Below are 22,797 nucleotides of genomic sequence, written 5' to 3' on the forward strand. Positions count from 1 at the left end.
TTTTCTTTCTTTTTCCTTCTATTAAACCATAAATTATACAGCACATCTTATTCCTCATCAAAACAACATTTGCATCAAACCTATTATCAATGTGTTCTGTTGCCTGGATACCGAAAATGGAAAGGCTAATGTATTTTCAGTTAGACATTTAAACTGCAGCAAGCAATCAAACAACTGGGCACAGAACAGACAGAAACAAAATATCTTATTCTCCTTCACTATATTCTGTCTCTTCAAGAGATGTAGAATTTTGTCAAAGACGTGCCGCGGCACATGATCAGAATTAAACAGGATTGATCTTGCACTCTTTTGTTAACATACATCTGTACCGCTGCATCCCCATTAGATGCTCTTATATAGAGAGTTATTTTCCACATAATATTATACCTGAGTGAACAGTGTTCACATGTTGAATGGACAAATGAGACCTTTCTTGTACTTGCTAAAAACATGGCCGACAGGTACACTGGTTTTGTGACAGGGCCCTGTTTCATAGATGGAAAATGTGCGGCTTTCCAGATGTTCTAGGACTACATGTCCCACTATCCCTTTCTACTAGGGCTAGGGCTGATGGGAGTTGTAGTTCAACTATTTCTAGACGGCTGCATCTTCCTCACTCCTGGGCTACTGGGTGCAATCTTGCCTCCCCACAGCCCTTTTAAGCACAGGACGGTTGTTCATTTGAACATCATCATCATCATCATCATGACAGGGCTGCAGAGAAGGGACCCTATGGATCATGAAATCCAGCTCCTGTCAAGGAGGCACTCCCAACCTCTGGCCCTGCAGCCAGATGCCTAAACCACAGAGCTAGCCAACATAACTAATAAGAATGCCATTTCCTTACTCACATCTTGAAAGGGTTGAATTGTGCATCTTTCCACCCAGCTTTTGAAGTGATAGATTAGGTACAAGCTAATTTAACAGGCAATTTGATGGTGCTATTAAACAGTTTTGTGTTTTTTATGGTAGGCTCTTCTGAGCTGTGGTAAAGTGATGTAGAAACATTTTAAAAATAAAGATAAAGAAACTGCACACATACAAGCGGGATTACCTGTTCCCAGGCAAAGACATGCTGATTGAAATAGAACTGGATCTGCTCATTGGCGATATTGATGCAAAGCTGTTCAAATGAGTTTTTCTTGAAGTTTTCAAATCCAAAAATATCAAGAATTCCAATGTTAAGCCCTTCATCGCTTTCACTGAAAAGACAAAATGCTTATTTTATTTTATTTCTGGCCTTACTTCCAGAACTGGGATCCAACACATAACAAGATTAAAAAGAAATAAAAGCAAGCATAGATGAAAACACAGACAAAGCTATCACGTTACATGATAGGATTTCCCTCATAGCTGTGTCCACATCAGTTCAACTTCACAATTATTTGTGAAAGCATGACTAATATGCCTGTTAACAAAGTCCAGAGTTATATCAAACAGCTTGGGAGTCTTAACAGATCACAACATCGTAGATATCCTCTAAGCAGAATTCATCAGACTCTGAGCATCTGAACTGGAAAACGTTGCTTCTCAACAGCAAGTGGCCACAGGATAATTTGTCCTTGGCAAAGAGTCTTCTTATAGCCCTCAAATATTTACATATCACATGGATTCATTTGCATTGCAAATTTGAATTGACACAAATATATTACCCTACAGGAACACGTTCCAAATGCATCAGAACCGAAGGCCCCTAGAGGTGCAGGACTGGCCTAGAAAGCAAAGATTAGCTTGAAACTCTGACAGTTCAGCACTCAGGTGAGAGAGTTCTTAATGAGAGGGAATCAACACAGCAATTGCAAGGTGTTAGAACAAATAAGAGCCATGAAAACATAGGGTATGGCATCCTTATATAGCCATATATATTTACAATATAACCATCTCTATCAGTTTATTATAGACAGTAATGTTTATCTTTTGCTTTGAACTCTTACTTGTTTATATTGTTTTAGTTGTATATATGCTACTCTTATGCAAAACTCACTGGTGCATTTTTGGGTAATAAAATAATTAAAAAAACAAACCAGAGTTTCAATGAGAAACCAAGGCAATGAGTTTGTTGTCGCACAATGACAACATTGTTTCCTTTTCTTCCCAAATATAAAAGTTCTCTGATAGGAAGACGCTCTATAGATCTGTGAGGAGGAAGAAGAAAAAAAAAAGAGCAGAAAGCCACGGGATGTTTGAATTTTGAGTCACAACTGAGTCACACAAGCACTTCTTACATGGCTGAATCAACCCCAGTTTTCTTTTGAGTGTTTTTGAGAACTTTGATTGCAACACTCAAATCTTTCCAAAGCTGAGGAATCGAAAGGCCTAATAGTGACAATTCAAGCCGCTCACAAAAATAGTTCAACATATTCAAGTCCTCTGGTGTGTGTGTGTTGTGCAATATGGAAGGACTTGGCTTGGAATATTGTAAAGATGGTCTGTGAAGTAACTATCATACTCCACTAAAACATTTCTTTAATCATTATTGGATTCCCAGCACATGAACAACACTCTTCGCATCAGGACAACTTGCTGTTCCCCATGCAAAAAAAAGCTCTTTACCTTAAAATTTTATCTGGCTTGAGGAGCACATTGATGCGGTTGACTATCCAACTAAAGAGCCGCCCATACAATGCTTTGGCCGTGGCATCTCTTACATCCGTCGCCTTTTCCATCGTGTTGGGCCGTATAATGGTTTCTCCTCGGGTCACCACGCAATGAGATGTTAGAGCTTCTTGCAACTCATCTGCCTGAATACACAGCAAGGAAGCAGCTGGGAAGCAAAGAAATGCATTATATCCGAATCTGTCAAGAAATGATCTTCTGCGGAATGTTTGTTTTTTAACCAAATGGAAATTCAAGGGCTGAATTTAAAATATTCTGTGGTGGAGGGGCACATCTTCAAAGGAAATAGATATGGCCTACAGAAAGTGTAAAAAAATGTTTATTCATCAATATTCAGACTAGTTCCAAGATCACTATACATATAAAATGGAACACATCTCTGTTCATGCTGGCCCTTACATAGCTATTTTTAACCACTAATGGAAATGTCAAATCTCTTGAGGAATAAACACCCTTCATGATCGGGGGGAGATACCACAGAAAGGACCCTGCATTGTGTTCTCACAAACCCATGGTCTATAACCGTCTAATATGATTGTGAGTGCTAACACCCATCCCAGCTGTCAGGCCAGCAGGCGATTGCAACCCTTGGCGGACATCCATAGCCTCCAAACCAGAAAGGTGATGCAATGACAACTTTAATTAGGAAGGAAGGAGAATTTACAATCCTGGTTCCTTCACCAGCACTCCCCCCACCCCAAATTTTATCTTCAGAGTGCCCATTTCCAGCACTGCCCCCCTAGGCAAGCTTGGTCTCCTCTGCGTCCCCAGTTGGCTTCACCGGGGATGAATAGAAGAACCGGGGAGCTGTAAACAGTTCCTGCTCCAGATCCTGCCCCTCTGGCCTCTTTCAATGAGGGTTTACTCCATGCTCTGGACCCTCGCCTGATTGCTTGGATGCCTTTGCCTGCAGCCGCTGCAACAGCTCTTGCAAACTCTGGCATCTTCAGGGCCTTTTTCATGTGGATGTGGGGGTTGGCAGTGACAGTGGTGGTGGCGGTGGACAATCCTACTGGCTGCAGTTGGAATGCCTTGATCAGGGTCCACAAGAATGTCACAGAAAGTCTTGGCTTTCTTTCTGGGCACACGGAGCTCTACCTAGACCCCTGGAAATGGTGTCCTTCAGCAAATACTCAAAGACCTTCTTCACAATATAGTGCCTTTTCCTCTGCACTGACCCAGTATTCTTCCTGTCCTACTGTCCCAGACTCTTCAGACTCCTGCTCTTCCTCCTCTTCCCCAGTCTCTATTCTTATAGTTTCCACCTGCTCACAATGCCTTGCCATGCTCAGGCCCCCTCTGCTTGGCTCAGGTGTGCAACTGCCCTGCTGCCTCTCCCAGGCAGGCCAACCACTCCCAGCACTGGCCTGAAGATCCAGTGGTCTCCAGGTTCAGTGCACCAACTCGGGGGGGGGGGTGGCTGGGTGAGCTCAGACAACCAACTCAAGGTGCTGGCTACGGCAAATGAAGTATTATCTATTAACACTCACAGAAGAGAGCAATTTGGCTGTGGCGGTATACCCAAACTGCGGTTCCTGAAACATTTCAAAGATGGCCCCACATAGAACAGATTGCAATAACCTGTATCTAGATCATCATAGGCGAAAATCAGTCCACAACTTTAAACAAAGAATGGGATACATACTAAAGCAGGCATACTGAAATCAATAGTCTAATTGCATTTTGAAACTAATTAAGTTAGCCATGCCTAATTTAACTTCCATTGATTTCAATAGGCCAAAGAATGACTAAGCCCAGATCCAACCCGATAGTTAGAATTCTGTTGGTGCTTACAATAAAATTTGCACTAACTTGATATGGCTAATTGCAACTAATTGTCTTTGCGGTTGGGTTATCCTGGTTCTGCAAATGGAAACGTGAACAAGCATGCAACCAAGAGGCATCCTCAGATCTCATCAAGCAGTCACAAATCATATGTGAACAACAATCTTGTTCTGGGAAATGTGACTATTGATAGGACTGCATAAAATATTTCACACACAAACAGCTTAAACAAAATTATTTGATAGCACAATTCTATGCATGCTTACTAAAAAGTAAGCATCACTGAGTTCTGTGGGACTCCCCCCTCCCGCCACCCATAAGTTATATAGCACAGTGAGGAGAATTAGAAGCAATGGTATGAGATCTCTGTGATGTGCAGATAATTCCATGGTTTGTAATTAACAAAGTAAGTCAATTAGGCTGCAACCCAATACATGGTTCCCTGGAAGCAACTTCCAATGAACTTTAAGAATCTTGCTTCGAAACAGACATGCCTTTGGCTACACCATCAATCATAAAACAAATACAAAGGAAGAGAAAACTATTTAATATAAAAAAGGAAAGAAAACGCACAGTTCTCAAGAGACGTTGGATTGGAAATGATGCTCTTGTCAATCATGTACTCTGTTACCACTGATGAAAATTCAATGTTGCCCATATTTAAAATGGCAGTAAGAACGCTGTATACGCTCCCTAGTTCCTGAAAGACAGGTGCACAAAAACATTCCAATTTATAGTCTCATAATTGACACTTCACGTCACAATCACCATACCGATTTCCTTCAGTTTACTATTGACTCTGACCCCTGAAAATTTGCATTTCGACAGCGGTCACACTCTCTTCAATTTGTTTTAATTGATACTAAAGCCGCTGTGCTAAAAATAATGATTGCCATATTTTTCAATTTATAAGACAATACTTTTTGTCTAAAACCTTTAGACTAAAAATTGAGGGTAGTATTATATACGGATGTAAGCTGAGGAGAGAACAAAACGGCCTATACCTTGCCTCTGTAAACAGGCTCCCTCTAATCGGGAGGCTTAGCTTCCTACAGTCAGGAAACTTAGCTTCCTCCAATCACGAGCCTTATGTAACTGATGTCAACTGATACTGAACAAACCAATAGGAACACACCTCGTTGGAGCATGTAGGCACTTCTCAGATGCAACAGGGACTCATAATGTCTGAGCGTTCTGAGCCCAGAGGCTGAATACTCAAAGCTAAGTAAAGATTTCTTAATTTTGGGTTAGAATAGTGGGGTGTGTGTGTGTCTTATACATGGAAAAATACGGTCTGTCATGCAGGGGTAATTCGACTTCTAGGTAAACTGGGCTACTGCCAGGATCACCTGATTCTACTGTTTCAACTCTTCCTCTTTTAAATAATCACATTCTGAAGTTCCAGGTGCTTTACAAACTTTGTTCTTTTGACTAACAACCACCCTGCTGTACCATGATGCACTGTTTTTCTATCCACTTGAGGAATCGCAGCAAGGGCAAAAAGCTTAGGACAAGCCATAGTTTGAGATTCATGGTTTAAAGCAGTAGTTTTTGAATAATGGTATGTGTATCACTAGGGACGTGGTGGCGCTGCGGGCTAAACCGCAGAAGCCTTTGCGTGCTGCAAGGTCAGAAGACCAGCAGTCGTAAGATCGAATCCATGCAACGGAGTGAGCTCCTGTCGCTTTGTCCCAGCTCCTCGCCAACCTAGCAGTTCGAAAGCATGTAAATGCGAGTAGATAAATAGGTACCACCTCGGTGGGAAGGTAACAGTGTTCCGTGTCTAAGTCGCACTGGCCATGTGACCACGGAAGATTGTCTTTGGACAAACGCTGGCTCTACGGCTTGGAAACGGGGATGAACACCGCCCCCTGGAGTCGGACACGACTGACTAAATGTCAAGGGGAACCTTTACCTTTACCTATGTGCATCACTGGTGTGACACAGATGTAGTCTATGGTGAAACCACAGGTCCTTTGGGAAATGTGATGCGCTATCTCCTATTGACCAACTCCATACCACAGATTCTCTCACTGTAATCATTTGACATGGCAGCAGTAGTAATCTGTTACCTCTCCCGGTCCCCATTCCTTCTGCCCAATCCACTCACTGATAAATGGAACAACAGAATGAAATGTCCTTTTTGGGGAAAGGGGGGCAGTATGTTGTTTTTATCATGGTGGGACTCCAGATCTTTGACAGAGTAGTTGGTGAAATGCAAGATAACAAGCTTTCGAGCCCAACACCAAACCATGGGTGTGGATGACACTTCATGCCTGATGACTAAAACCATGGCTTGTTATCAGAGGTGGGTTTACACATCACAACAAGCCAGATTTCATACCATGACTTGTGGTGATGCATGAACATGTTACAGATGTCTGAACTGAGCCACAGAAAAAGCCACAAAGACAGCTGTTGTGTGTGCTCACTGATCTTTTGGATGCATGTTTCAGGAACAGCAAGCCTGTTGTCAGACCTCAGAATGGAAAACTTCTGAAGCACAGCAAAGCTTTCAGAAGTCGTTGCATTGGCCTCTGGTTAATAAAAAAAAAAGTAGTTTAAAAACACAATCTTGTTCAAGACATCAGCTCTTTTGTCTTTTGGCTAGATTCCAGCATTTGTTTTTCTTCTTCTCCTTCTCCTATTGGCCTCTACATGTATTTCTAAAATTATTCTGTTGATGACTGAAATGACTACACTGACTTCTGTCATTATGTTATGTTGCAACTGACATCTTGGTGCCCTTTTCCTGTAAGCCTTAAATGTGGCTTGATCTGTGTTTTGTACAGCAAGATTGCTGTTTATTCCCAGCAGCCCCCTTTCCTTATATATTTTTTAAAATTTTTCCATGTGACCTTTAGTTTGACTTTAAGGCACGATGTAATATATAAGCTATGAGTGAGTACATCATGGGAACATGCTGTTTTTCTAATTTAAAAAGAGAGAGAGAGACTCCCTGAAATGCTCTGGGGGTTATTTTGATCATATTGCAATAACATTCAGCCTTGGATGTTCTCTGAACATAGTTGAATTTGTAGGATACTTTTCTGTAGAATTTCTCTTCCATGGATAAAGACTACCAAGTAATAATCTCTCACTGACCAAGATGGGAATTTTTTAAAGAACTACATAATCCCATATCCAATACAGCTGGTAGCTTTCGGAAACTGTCCGAAAATAAACATTTCTCATCTCTGTTACTATTCACCCTCTGAAAGCTAAAAAATATATGCATCAAGGAAACAGTGTGCAGTTATTTTAAGATGATAAGCCTTCTAATCTGTCTAAAAATACCTTCCCTAAGGGCTAAAGGTGAAAAAGAAGCAGACCAGTTAGTCTGTCACATGTGGAAACACCATAGTTGGAAATGTCAAAGCGGCACATATATTACAACACATACTTACAATTTCAGTATTAATTTTGCCTGACACAAAGTTTCTTAAAATTACAGGAGTTGTGTATTTGCTAGCTGTAGACAAAAGGTGATCCTGAATGGATTTCATCTACAATATACATTCCTATCAGTTTGATACTAGAACCCTGGGATTTATATTTTGATGAGGTGCTTAGCATTCTCTGCTAGAGAGCTTTAGCACGCTTCCTTGCATAGCAGAGAATGCTAACTGCCTCACCAAAATGCAAAAGATTCTGAAGGATGAAACTACTGTATGGAAGTTTAAATGTTATTAAACTGTTACATGAACAGGTACACAGCAACCCATGTAAGCCTCTATGTTCTAATGGCTGCCTAGAAGGGGGAAAAATCCTTGATAGCAGCCCTTCAGATAACAGGAGAGCTAGTGGGGCATATTTGCATTGGTGTGTAGGCCTCATTTAAGTAAAGAAGTAATACAGTGGTGCCTCGCATAACGAGCGCACCGTTTAACGACGAAATCGCATAGTGATTCGTTTTTTGGGATCGCTAATGTGATCGCATACCGATGCCTAGATAGGCAAAAACTCACTTTGCAACAATCGGCAAGCGTTTCGCTTACCGATCTTCACATAGCGTTTTTTAAAAAATCAGCTGTTCGGTGATTCCAAAATGGCCGCCGGAACACCCAAAATGGCCGCGCACAGCATTTTCGCGCCCTGCCCTCGCTTACTGAGGGCGCGAAAATGCCTGCGTTATGGAGGAACATCGCATAACGGTGAGTTTTGGGTCCATTTGGAACGCATTAAACGGAGCTTTTTTGTTCCGTATAGCGATGTATCCCCATAGCGATGGTTAATCCGGAATGGATTAACCTCCCTATGTGGGGCACCACTGTACACTGCCAAGGTTTGAAAAAGTTACTTTTGAGAGACCACTGTCCTCTTCAATGTTTACATATGAGATTCATGTGGGGTGCGCCAACTGTGGAAGCGGCTGCTGTGATGTGATAACATACTGGTTGCATTCTGTCACACAGCCAGTTATATGCAATCAACACCTTGTCTGATCACCACACCAGCTCCTGCTGCTATAAATAATGAACAGGACATTGGCCTTGGGACTATAACTCTCACAATGCCTGGAGGAGTCAGTGAGTTGTAGCTAAAAAACCCCCCAAGTTTTCTGCACTCTGGTTATAACCTTACGATCTCTTCACACTTTCAAAGCTAGCAGAAGTTCCTTTATTCCACTTCTTGCTTTAATTTGGACAATGTTTTAAAACAATCCTTAAAGAACCTCTACATGGCAGACTTTCAGGACTCACTTCCATTGTAAATCCAATCACTTTGAAGCACTGCTCAATCAGTTCAAATTGGGATTTGTAGAAGCTGTTATTCATGAAGTCCTGTACTGTCCTGAGATGTTCGTTTTGTAGATACCTAAGGAGGTGAAGGAATGAAAATGACTGTGAGAACTTTAATATCAAATGAAAGTTAATATTTTAAAAAATAAATCAAATGAGAGTCAACATAAAATGTCACTCTGCATATCTGAATACTTCACTCTAATAAAGACTATCCACTCATGTATTATCTGTCAATGTGGACATTTAAAGATAAACTGTCTCCATTCCAAGTTAAAGGGCTCAGTCGGCAATCAGGCTTGCAAATGAAGCCTATGTTTACCTTCAAAAGATCAAGCACGAAACAAAGCATGCTAAATGTGAAAGATGGAAGTGAGGAAAATAAAGTGCTATGAGAATTGAGAAATCTTTCACCTCTTTTGGGTGCACTTCTATAAAAAATGGAATAAAAACTATTTAGTTTGATTTTCACAGAAATAAGGAAAGGTAGAAAGAAGGAAGTGTGATACAAATGGAACATACCTGGGAGGCTTATTTTCTGGCAATTTATAATGAGCCAGTTTTTTCTTCTCTGCCAAGCCAGCATAGATATAATAGAAAATATGAAAATTCTTCTCTCCTCTGAAATTAGAAACAAAAAACCCATGACAGGGCATAATAGGGCAGCTGTCAAAATGAAATGAACATCAAGCCAAGAACAGCTAATTTTATGAAATTCATTATTTATCTTCTGCTTGCAAATGTTAACACTGATCTTACAGCTAGTTCTAAGTCTTTCTTGCACCAGCAAGGGAGTATTTAGGGAAAGATGCATGACTGCAGCAAGAAAACATAGCAACAGGCCAACAGTGGAAGCAGATTGCAAAGAAAAGCACACAGATATATTTAAATGAATGAATACTGCTTTCTCTCTAGCCATTCATCCATGCATTCAAAGAGAAGGAGTAGCAAATCCATACGCTTTAGATGTTTTTGAACTACAACTCTCATTAACCCTAGACTGCACAAAGTGGAGGATGGTGGGAGTTGCAATCTAACAATATCTGGAAGTATTACCCTTTGTTTCCCCTCTTACTTACACAGCTTGATGTATGACTCTAGATTTTTCTAGGAGATATTCTGAAATCTGAGCGCTTACAACAGTTCCAGAGGAAGTGAATTTCATTTCTAGGTACTTCCCAAATCTGCTGGAATTATCATTAATAATAGTGCCTGCATTTCCGAATGCTTCCAGCAGATTGTTGACTTGGAGAATCTTTTCTTGAAGAGTCCTGTTATTAGCCTAGGCACACATTAAAAAATAACAATCCACTGAGAACTTCTTCAAAATGCAATTTCTCAGTGTATTCATGCTAAAGTTTCCCCTCCCAATATGAGGTGATTCTGTTGTAACTAGAGATGGGCAGGAACTGAATCAGCTGAACAGGTGTTTGGTGCTTTCGAGCTCCACCTCCTCCAGTAGATGCCCATTTGGAGGCAGCAGCCTGGCTTCCCTGCCCCGCCTCCACCAGGCACTGTCTCTGAGTGGGTGCCCAGCAGAGGAGGTGGGGCTTTGAAGCACCATACACCTGTTTGGCCAATAAATGAACTGGCATGAACTGTCGATCGGGCAGTTTGCGCCTATCTCTAGTTGCAATCCTCTTAATTCAGCAATCACAGCAAAGTGTGCTGCATATATACTGCCCCATAGCATGTAAAGCATTCTCTGGGCAGTTTACAATCTCATTACGTAGGATACACATTGCATGCCATCTCCACCCCCCAGCAAGCTGGGTACTCAATTTACCAATCTAGGAAGGATGGAAGGCTGAGTCAACTTTGACCTGGCTACCTGAGCCCATTGAGATTAAACTCATCCATGAGCAGAGTCTTGTCTGCAGCAATGCAGTTTAACCACTATGCCACAAGGCTCCTTCTATCACTGTTCCCAATATGCAGTCCTTCTGTTATATTCCCCTCCCAATACCCTCTTTATTGGAGCAATCACTGTGTTAAAGCACACCATCAGTACTTAGAAGAAAGTCAAGTTCTTATCTATGGCAGTTTCTTAATGAAGGGGGTATAATTTTTTAAACCAGAGTTTGGAAACTCTGCTTTCCTGGGCCACAACTCTTAGAATCACCCAGGCAGCAGAGATACTGACCATGGTGGCTAGGGTAGTCTGGGACATGTAGTCTAAATATGTAAAAAAGGCAAGTTCTTATTTGACTCTTAGAGGTAACCTATACAGTGGACCCTCTACTTAAGGAATTAATCCGTATTAGAATGGTGGCTGCAAGTTGAAAAGTCTGTAAGTCGAATCTCCATTGACCTACAATGCACTGAAAACCGATTAATCCCATAACCAGTGGTTTTTATTCTATTTTTATTCCATTTTGGTTTTTTTCTGGTCTGTAAGTCGATTCTCTGGCTTCAAGTCAAATCTAAATTTTGCAGCCAGAGAAGTCTGTAACTCGAAAAGTCTGTAAGTCGAGCCGTCTGTAAGTCGAGGGTCCACTGTACACAAATCTCCAGGTATGACTGGAAACAGAATTTTTGGGGTTTCTTTCTTTTTTGCGTAAGATTAGAACTCAAGGGCTGTCCTTACCCGTCCAAGGACTGTCAACTGCTGGACCAGAAGATGTGCACTTTGGGTCTTCCCAGCTCCACTTTCTCCAGAAATGACAATACACTGGAGATGAGGAGACAAAGGCCACTTATGCTATGAACAACCCACAACTTTTTATACAATGCATTAAATTTGGCCTTGCAGACTACAGTATTATCATTACCTGATCTGAATTGTAGGTGACCATGGACTGGTAAGCAATATCAGCTACAGCAAAAATGTGAGGGGGATTGGCAGTCCTTTTGGCCCCAATGTACAGTTTGGAATGCTGAAAGGGGTGGGGGTAGGGAACAGAGAATGTTAGTTCTATGTATTCACATTAACAAGAGATATAAGAACTTGACTGAGGATTTTAATTTGGTTAGTTCATAACTTTCAGGCTAAAGAAAGGTGAAAAGTTTACTCAGTTACCATTTCAGTGCAAACTTACCCATCTGACATGTCCTGATAAAACTGAATCTATTTAGACCTCGAAATCCATACTTTTTCCAAGTTTGTATTGGGAGTTTTAAATAAAAAGCAAAAAAATACATAACTTCAAAAACACATCCACAAAAATGCTTTATTCAATCCGTTGAAAAATGTACATAGGGAAGTACACAGCCTGGTGGCCTTTAAACAACATCAAGCTGGACTACAACTGAGAACAGCATCTACTTGTAAAACTCATCAAGCAACATAATAATTTGGAATTAATTCACCTATGATGGGCTATTTACTATCTGGTGATCCAAATGGCATCAAGGGGTGAGGCACTTAAAAACACTCTCTCCCCAACTGGTTTCAGCTCTCAATGCACCATAAGCAAAGTGCCTGGTGGATCATCTCTGCCACGACCATCTTGGGACGTTCATTGGTAATTTTTCTACTTGAAGACTGAGAAATTCAATTTTATTCATGAAAGCTTGAGTTTAATATATGATTGATAGTGGTCTAAATAAAAGTATCACCTCTCCTACTTTTTGGATGACTTGGTCATTAGACCCTGAGTGAATCTGAACTTGACACATCTCCCTTTGTTCAGCAGAGATGCAGCACATTTCAATCATGATTGCTATCACAGAACTTTTTCAGATTCGGTGAGAAATTGGATTTTGCCCATGCGGAACTAATCAGTTCGCAATTGCTCTGGAGAACTTGTAGAGAATGGAGAGCCAGAAGGTTCAGCACCAAGAACAGCTCCCAGTGAGCACCTCACTCCAAGGATGGCTGGAGCTAGACTGAGGCCTCTTACAATGTTGGCTCACACTCTACTTTCCTTCCACCCAAGTACAAAACCTTAAAAGGGCATCTTCTCTAGACTCAATACAGGAACACGGTTGCACCTCCAGGAAATTCTGTACAGCACATTCTGAGGTCTGTGTACTGACTCTCTAGATTGTGCAGCTCCTGGAAGCAGGCAAGCAACCTCCCCTCCACTAGAGCCAAGGCCCAGAGATTTTATGATTGTTGTGGACGTGTTCAGACGTGTTGGGTTAGGCGAGATCTGGGGCCTCCTTCACTGGACTATGGGTTCAAAGTCTGTGTCCAAATTGCAGCTGAATGCCTGAGACATGGCAACTGTCCAGAAAATACTAGGGGAATTTTTTAAAGGCTCCAGCGACATGTGGACAACTCCAGTTTTGCTCCTGAATTTGAGAGTGAGGAGGAAAACCCCTGCGGCCCTGAACCTGCTTGAACAATCTCTATGATATTTTCTGTTCCAAACAGCCAAGAGCTTAAGTAAAGTCTTTTTTTAAAAAAGGCTCAGCCAGTCATTCCCCTAAGTCAATGTTTTCTTGACCTCTCTGTATTCAACAAAGCAAGGAAGCCTCTCTCTCACTTGCCTTGGTACTCAAAACAACTGTTGTGGTCATTAAAAAATTCACATCAAACACAAAGTTTTGTTTTCCCACCTGCGTGGTATAAATGTCTAAGTTCCGAAATGGATTGACGGCAATAAGAATGTCTCCCACATAGGTGTAAATCTGATCTCTGGCATAGCTCTTTTGCAGTTGCTCCGTTACCGTGTTCTGTGAAAAAACAAGGAAGAGGAGAGGTGGGAGCATTGCTTTTTTTCAACAGTACATGCTTTGAATAGACAGACTACAAGTTAGGCCTTTGAGGCATCTTGATTTTACAGATACCAGCCATCTTCTTAAATGTCATAGCTTTGCATGGTCTCCACATTACATGCTTCCTCATTTTCAGATCCATGTATTAATCTTTGTTGATCAGCAGCACACAAAACTATAATCAAACAGCTGATCCAGTTAGCTCAGTACTATGGACACTGACTGGCAGCTAGGGGCTACAAACTTTGAAAGGAAGTCTTTCCCAACCAAATGGGAGATGCAACCTTCTACGTGCAAAGCATGTGATCTACCAAGGTCTTAGAAATCCATCCTACCAAGTCAAACTACGAGTGTATCTAACCCTAGGATTCTGATGGGGAGGAGAACTATATTGGTTGGGCAGCAGTGGGTGGGACAAAAATAGGATATGCATGCGCATGCTCTCATGCATTGCCCACCTTTGATCTAACCCAACATTGTGTACTCTGATTCGCACAGGCTTTCTAAGACCATACACCTCTCCTAATTAGCTATCTGATATTAATTTATTTTGAGATACCAGAGACTAGCATGCAGTGCATTACGCATAAGCTGCTGCTATTTCCTTGCAGATTTCAACACACAGAGGACCTCCTAGGTTCTTATTTATTGCCTTTGCTGTTCCCCATCACTTTGTGATTTGTTCACAACAAAGAAATTAGAGATGGCTATCAGCCTAGTGTTCTTTCCTTCTTTCTTATTTAGAAATGATCTTAAGGTGATATACACAGTTCCCTTCCTCCCTACTCTTATCCTCACAACAGCCTTGTCAGGTAAATCAGGGTGAGGGTGTGTGATTGGCCCAAATTCACTCCTTGAGTTTCATTGCTCAGTTGAGAATTGAAACAGATCTCCCAAATTACCTGTGCTACAAAACAGGCAATTTCATTAGACCTTGGGCTCCTAGATGTTCTTAGAGTACAATTACAAGAAATCTTGGCCAGAACAGCTAGAGGTGAACGCTTCTGGGAGTTTTAATCCATGAATATCTGGGGACCCGAGGTTGGGAACTATTGCCTTAGACTTTCCTCCTGTATGCATTGCGGGGAGTTACCATTAGTAGTAGCTAGCGATGGGGAGATTCATATACGAATATCCCTGCACAGCTGGCGTTAACGAGATCCAGCCCCATGCGGCCGGACGGTTCACTCACCGATCAGCCACGGATGCGGACAGCATGCTTCTATGAATGGCTCCGCAGCATGCAATCTGCTCGCCACTCTTCGATCTTGCAGTGAGGCTTCTTCTCCCATCTCCTGCCAGGAATGGCAAGCGGATTGCGCACTGCAGAGCCATTTGTAGAATCGTGCTGTCCGCGGCCGATCAGTGAGTGGACCATCCAGCCTCATGGGGTTGGACCCTCGTTAATGCTACCTGTGCGGGGATATTCTTTACAAATACAAATGCCCCCATCTCTAGCAGTAGCTGAAATGTTTTCATCCTCCTCATTCTCTTTCTTTGGAGAGACTCACCCCAGGTCAAAGTCAGCATCACTGTTGCTATCAGTGATGGTTTATCTTCCTCTTCCTCCTGCACAGGGTGTGAGGGCAGGCGTTGTGGCTGCTCTGCATCTTTATTTATTTATTTATTTATTTATTTATTTATTTATTTATTTATTTATTTATTTATTTATTTATTTAATATGCCGCCCACTCTACCCAGAGGTCTCTGGGCGGCTTACAATAATTAAAATTCAATACAATAAAATGATTAAAATACAATTAAAATACAATTAAAATACAATTAGAATTGCCATCATCAGGACCCACAGTTGTTATTTCAATTAAAAGCCTTCTGGAACAGGAAGGTTTTGACCTGGCGCCGAAATGTCATCAACGTCGGCGCCAGACGAATTTCAGTTGGGAGGGCGTTCCATAGTCTAGGGGCAGCTGCCGAGAAGGCCCTTTGTCTACAAGCCATCCCTCTTACCTCCTTGAGGGATGGCTCTTTCAAAAGGGCCCCCTGGCTAGATCTTAACTGCCGGGTAGGCTCATATGGAAGGAGGCGGTTCTTCAAGTATCCAGGGCCCAAGCCGTTTAGGGCTTTATATGTCAAAACAAGCACTTTGAATTGGGCTCGGGCAGCAACTGGTAACCAATGTAAATTGAACAGAATCGGCTTGATGTGATCTCTAGCGGCTCCACCACTCACCAGCCGCGCAGCTCGATTCTGGACCAGATGCAGTCGCCGGACCGTCTTCAAAGGCAGCCCCACGTAGAGCGCATTGCAATAATCTATACGAGATGTTACCAGTGCATGTGTAACTGTCATGAGACTCCGCTCGTCCAGGTAGGGCCGCAGCTGGTATAATTTCCGCAGCTGAAGGAAGGCGCCTCTGGCCACCGAGTCCACCTGGGCTTCCAAAGTTAGACTGGGGTCCAGGAGCACCCCCAGGCTGCAGACCCTGTCCCTTAGGGGGCAAGTTATGGATACCACTGCCTTTTGCAGAGATCCTGCAAGGCCCTTGAGTGAAGAGCTACAGTACCCTGCTCTGGAGAGTAGCGTGGATCAGGAGCAACTCTTCAGAGCAGCTGAGACCCTGTTATGGCTGAGTGGGAAAAATGTGATTTTGCTACTCAACTGCAAGGCTGGGTCTGTTCACCATCTTCTTTTTACAGTAGACCTGCCAAGACAAATCTATGCAAAATATACGCAAGATAATTCTGCTACTTTCCTCTCTCCCATACCTGCTCTTACTTTTAATGCTTTTTGCCCTTTGACAAACAACTTTTAGCATATGGCTTATCATGGCATAAATAAATATTAGGTGCCTGGCCAAACAGTTTAGATTAATCACATTCATTAGTTCAGCTTCTGCACCATTAATTGATTAATATTGGCACAGTTGTACTGGAAGAATGACAAACTCTAGAAATCAACTAATCATGACATAGTCCTGACATAAAACTAAGTGGCAATTGATCTTTAGGCTGTATTCGCGAAGGTTGCTACGTCTTTTTTTTTTTTTTTGCTTTCTTTTTGTTTTGTGTTTCTTGCTGAAATGCTTGCACAGACTAACTTAGCTACAACTTCGAAAATCTAAATGGAAGGCAGCTAAGGTCTAGATCAGTGGTTCTTAACCTTTGTTACTCGGATGCTTTTGAACTGCAACTCCCAGAAGCCCCAGTCAGGACAGCTGGTGGTGAAAGCTTCTGGGAGTTGCAGTCCAAAACTCCTGAGTAACCCAAGGTTAAGAACCAGTGGTCTAGATGAGTCTAGATAAGGTCAAACTTTTTTGAGTTTTGACCTCCTTTTATAATAGCCGGTAAGCTGTGACCCTCTGCCATATTTACATAAAAAGCATTTGTAATGGGGTAAAGTCATCACCATGAAAGAAAGAAAGTAAAGGTTTCTTTCTCCTCTGAAGGGGCTGTTTCTCATACATACACAGACATGCTAACTTTAATAACCAGCTCCAAAAGGTCAAAGAGTAAGTTATTTAACAAAGGCTACAACACATATAAGGTGAAGCACAACTCCCTTGGGGTCATGACCCCCGGGTTAGGAAGTACTGGTCTAGGTACATATATGATGTGTGAGTCTATGTTTATTTTAATTTTATTGCAACAATTTCTAAGCCACTTTCTATAGCTTCTATAGCTGCCAACAAAACAATACAATAGAACAGTTTAAACCAGCAAATAAACATCAAATGCTAATTAAAAGTTCACAACACTCAAACTAAGAGGTTAAGAAGCAATAAATGAAGAAATAACGACCATTAAACCATTAAGAACCAAGAGGACAGAAACATCTTCATCTGCTGTTAGAAGGTGGTGCCAGCCAATGGGGAAAGGCCATAGCTCAATGGCAGGGCACATGACTTGGAAGCAAATGGTCCCGTGTTCAATTGCTGGCATCTCCAGCTAAGACCAGGCAAGAGTGCAGTTTGAAATCCCTGAGTGCTGCCTTTAGTCAGTACAGAACAGCCTCTCTTGGTCTTCATCTTTCAGGATTCAGTGAAGTAAAGGATGATGAGACACTGGCCAACACAGCTGGTGTGCTATCAAGCTGGCAAAGACTGTTGAAGGTAATACCAACCTAAAAGGACCAATGGTTTGTCCTGGTACAAGTACCAGCACTCAAAAGGTCCTTTCTCCAGTTGCCACCAACCTCAGTGCTGAAAGATGGCAGCATCTAAAGCAAGATCTTGGATGCACATCTTAATGAATGGATAGTTCCCAGGGAATGAAGTACTGTCACATACCTTGGGGCCCCAAACTATATAGGACTCTATATGTGAAAAGCAGCAATCTGTCTTGTACCAAACTTATTAAATACCAGTGAAAAAATCATGGTGGAGGGTGGTTCTGTCCCTATTCCCCTACTCTTTTTTATGGATGTGATGTCCAAATTAAGAACATGACATTTTTCATCACAGAATCCCACATGGGGAAGAGACGCACAATATGTCACCACACCTGCTGACTTACTGGCAGCTACTAAAAGCTTGTTATTTCTCCTGGCCTTTGGAAATGACTGACTATGGGCTACTGTCTTCTGCATTCTTCTATCACTTCAAAGCAACTGTGGGGTGCATGTGGCCTGCTAGTCATGGATTATGAGAGTTGTAGTTCCTCAGTATGTGAAAGGTCACAAGCTGTCTGCTGTCAACACCACCACCAACAAAAAAATCTTACCTCATCTAATACTTCCAGGGTTGCGAGATCATCTACCTCTTCTTGGTTTCCATTTGGAGACCTGTTGTAATTCCCTTTCTTAGTATGAATACGCTCAAATCTGTCCAAGAACAATCATTGAGGCAATGTAAGCACATGGAAAGAAAATATTTAAATGTAAGAGTGATTGAAATAGATATGAATACACACAAGTACCACCCTATGATGTTGTACTGTTGGACCCCCTAACTGTAATGACATCACTTAAGATGTGGACATACTGCTACCTTATATTATATTGGAGCCATACACTGGTGCACCACAGCCGTGCAATAGAGACTGGCTGAACTGTACCTATTATGACAGAGACGGAGAACCTTTGGCTCTCCAAACAAGATCAAGCTTCTTCAAAAACAATCAAATCTAGAAAATCAAGGTTCCAATTTGGATTCTCAGATTGAATGTGGCAGTCTCCAAATTGGTCTGAACCAAATAGTCAAAATGATGATCTGACCCAACTCTTGTGGTCAGTGTTTACCTTAATTACCCTGTTTCCCCAAAAATAATAACCTGAAAATAAGCCCTAGTATGATTTTGCAGGATGCTCGTAATATAAGCCCTACCCCCTAAAATAAGCCCCAGTTGTGAAACCCCGCCCTCCACCATTGTGCAGCAACCAGAAGAAGATGACACGGCTGTATTTGAATAAATGTAGATGGTTGTACATCAAAAACATAAAACATCCCCTGAAAATAAACCCTAATGTGTTTTTGGAGCGAAAATTAATATAAGACCCTGTCTTATTTTCAGGGAAACATGGTACTGTATTAGCAACAATAATTCCCCATTTGGAAGCTGGGAGTCAAAATAATATGTTGTAGCTACAGTAACACATTGTTAGAATCTGAAATTCCTGAAGAGCTGAAAGACATCCAATTGTCACAGCACAAATTCTTCTCACTATCCATAGCATGCAAATCAGCTTACTTTGTTTTGTGTTTCACCATCAAGAGGCAAACTTTAACTTCATTTGCAAGTCTAATTGCTCAGACATAAAACACAAGGAAATTGCATCACTGGGACATCAATGGGCTTCCAGGGTCTCATGTGCTATCTGTTATAATCTAGTCTGACCCTCAAACCTCTCTCTAAGCAGCATTCACAGCAGAAACAAGCCGGACCCTGCAGGCCAACTATTTCAATCGTACAACACTTTGTGTATTCCATCAGTTTTTTCATCCAGTGGATCAGCAATAATATTATGAAAGTGCTGTATTTAGAACCCTTGACCACAATTTTTCACACTGAATGGAAAAGCAATAAGACTAGTAGTGTACCCTTCCTGTAACAAGATCAAAATTACAAACTTCTTGTTTGATAAATTGTAACAGAATAATCTATTTTCCAAAGTGGGACATCAGAGAATGCAATGGAGCCAACAACTGTGGGATTTTTTAAATCAATCAATCAATCAATCAATCAATCAATCAATCAATCAATCAATCAATCAATCAATCAATCAATCAATCAATCAATCAATCAATCAATCAATCTATCAATCTATCAATCTATCTATCTAATCTATCCTATTTGTACACCACCTGTCTGGTCAAAACGACCACTCTAGGCAGCTTCCAGAGAGGTAAAATGTAGTAACATACACATATCACAAAAATAAAAATATACAAGAACATTAAACAATAGATATTAAACAATAAACAATGAGCAATAAAGAAAAACAATAAGCAAATTCTTCAAGATGGCAAAGATAACAAAGAATAGATAAAGAGAGAAAGATTAAGTGTCGTCTGGAGGGAAGGCCTGCTTAAACATCCACGTATTTAGATGGGTCTTAAAAATATCGAGCGACGGGGCCTCACAAATCTCTGGAGGCAAGTTGTTCCAGAGGCAAGGAGCCACCGCCGAGAAGGCCCGATTTCTTGTTTTTTCCTTTCGGGCCTCCCTTGGCGTCAAGCTCCTCAGCCTCACCTCCTGACTCGATCGAGTGATAAATCACTTTGCTTCTGTTGATGTTTCCTCATATGTTAAACTTAAATTGGATTGCACAAAAACACCAATTTTCCACTTTCTTTTCAACACTAACAGGTTACAGCCAGCCAGAACTCTAGTCCATTGAAACAGTGATCTGAGAAATGTCAGGTGGGAATCCAAAAAGTGCTGTGTCACAGGTCTGCAAGGTCAAAGGAGGGAACTGTACACTGGCAAATGATCAGAATGACATTGTATCGACATGTCTGGAATTGCTCCAAGTCTTTAGCATTGTATGGCTGAGTCCAAATGCTTGGATCAGGCTATTAGTGAGGACAAATTATGCTTGGTATTTAAGCAAATGTGTAATTTTGAAGCAATTTGCTTGGCAAAGCCATACTTGAAAGTTGTCCTCTTTCCCAGCCTGTCCTGCTGGCAGGGTGACTTTGACCAACTATCTACACAGATGCTGTCAGTGATGGTTGTAGGAACTGACAGCTTATCCTTCTCATTCTATTCTTTCACCCTCACCCAAGGAAATGGCACAGAGCTTGAGTCAACCTGTCATTTCCCATTCCTGATGTTAACCATGACATATTGTGAACTATTTTTACTGCACTGCCAAATATAGAGAAAAGCGTTGTTAGAGTAAGTCCAGCGTGGTATCACTTTCAGCCTATGGGAAGGATAAAATTAGCCAAGCCACTAGGAAAGCTTCCTCTTTCGTCTTCTGCATTTTCCCCTCACATGGATTTTCCAGAGCATCATCAGTTCCTTGCCTCAAAGAGTATTTTTCCAACATTTCTCTTAAGAGAGATTCAGCTGCACAACATACTTCTAGAGGGAAATCTAACAAGCCTGGATGCTGATTGTTTCATGGATTCCTCGATAAACGGTTTATATTTTTCAAAATGCAGAAGATTCCGATATGAGAGCACTGTTACATACAGCACTGATGTTACCTGTCTGTCATGGGTTTGGAGGGAAAGTTCCATCCTATGGGGAGTGGAAGGCGGGACATCAGGAGGGGCTGTACTGTATATATATGTGGAGCGTGTGTGGAGAAGCTTAGAAGCTGGAGAAGAGCTGAGAGAAGAAGCTTGAGTGGGAGTCTGTGTGTCAGACAGGGTACTACTGTGTGTCAGTCAGTACCAACCTGATAGGTTCAGGTGTCTGTAGGGTTAGCCAGAACTGATAGGTTCAGGGTCTGTGCTTTAGTTAAATGCGTTCTGTGTGAACCAAACTAGTGTATGTATGATTGAGACTAAGCCACGTTACTGTATCTTATTCATTTGATCATTTTATTTTCCCTGTGTGTTATGTAAATAAACCTTGTTCTTTTATTTGTTAAAAATCCATCCTTGGTCTGTGTGACTTCTTATAGGGAATGGTTGGTGGCAGCTTAGTGAGACTGTGGCATCCTCCAGTAGGTCTGGGGTTGTCACATTGATTGGTGTCCAGCGTGTGGGATACGACTGGTCCAGTTGTCCAGTGGTCCAGCAAAGCCTTGGCAAGTGTGCCCAGAGCAAGGGGGGTCTAGTCAGGGACAATCTGAGGGCGCGTAGGTAATCTTCTAGGCGTACCTCACGGGGAGGTGCGCTAGTGGAAGAATGTGCCAATTGGGGACTAGATTAGGGAGCTCTGAGGCAACCTGTTTTGGCGGGAAAAAGCTGAGGCAAAAACTGTGTGAAATAGCAGTGATCTAGCTTGTCTGCTGAGAGGCCTAGCAGAGGGGGGTTGGACTCCGGCTGGCAACAGTTGCAAGTTAGTGCTGAAGAACAGCAGCAGTCTATAGAAGGCTGGTTCTGAGGCAAAAGAGAGAGAGAGAAAAAAAAAGGTGGTCGCTTTATTTTGAGGCTTGACTTTTGAAAGCAGCCTGTTCTGGGGGGGGGGGGATTATGCCCTTGACTCGAAGCCAAATGGCAGAAATGGGTGAAGCGAGGGAACCCCAGGTAGACCAAGGTTCTGAGGAGGAATTTGGCTCAGTGCAGGAGGACAGCACGGGAGAACAGAACCCAGAACTCAGGAAAATGCTCATAGCCCAACAGCATGAACTGAGGATGAGGCAATTTGAAATGGAGGAAAGATTAGAGAGAGAAAAAATGCAGGAAAGGGAGAGGCAAAGACAATTTGAATTGGAATTGCAGAGAGAGAAAATGGCGTTTGAGTTACGAAAATTGGAACTGATGAACCAGAATAATAATAACAATAGGGATTCTGAGGGAGGCCAATTGTCTAAAGCTGACCTGAAGAAATTCCCTGTGTACCACAAGGGAGATTGTCCTGAGGTGTTCTTTTCCCTTGTGGAAAGAGCGTTTGTGGACTTCTCAGTAAGGGAAACTGAG

General features: G+C 41.9%; 1 protein-coding gene across 12 annotated transcripts in view; it reads right to left on the reverse strand.

The window, feature by feature from the left end:
* MYO3A (myosin IIIA) overlaps positions 1-22,797 on the reverse strand; it is a 131,054-nt gene that overhangs the window by 49,787 nt on the left and 58,470 nt on the right. For 7 of the 12 annotated variants that reach the window (XM_073003043.2, XM_073003044.2, XM_073003042.2 and 4 more), the window contains exons 10-19: positions 18,485-18,584; positions 13,647-13,763; positions 11,915-12,019; positions 11,731-11,814; positions 10,223-10,425; positions 9,666-9,764; positions 9,105-9,219; positions 4,975-5,101; positions 2,554-2,764; positions 1,043-1,202 (exon numbers count right to left, since the gene is read on the reverse strand). In XM_073003043.2, the coding sequence (XP_072859144.2) occupies positions 1,043-1,202; positions 2,554-2,764; positions 4,975-5,101; positions 9,105-9,219; positions 9,666-9,764; positions 10,223-10,425; positions 11,731-11,814; positions 11,915-12,019; positions 13,647-13,763; positions 18,485-18,584 (1,321 nt within the window). Of the gene's footprint in view, positions 1-1,042; positions 1,203-2,553; positions 2,765-4,974; positions 5,102-9,104; positions 9,220-9,665; positions 9,765-10,222; positions 10,426-11,730; positions 11,815-11,914; positions 12,020-13,646; positions 13,764-18,484; positions 18,585-22,797 lie in introns of those variants that run through there. The other 5 variants (XM_073003045.2, XM_078378630.1, XM_078378631.1 and 2 more) reach the window with 2 other exon arrangements.

This window comes from Pogona vitticeps, chromosome 6 (genome assembly GCF_051106095.1).
Source record: "Pogona vitticeps strain Pit_001003342236 chromosome 6, PviZW2.1, whole genome shotgun sequence".
NCBI lineage: Eukaryota > Metazoa > Chordata > Lepidosauria > Squamata > Agamidae > Pogona > Pogona vitticeps.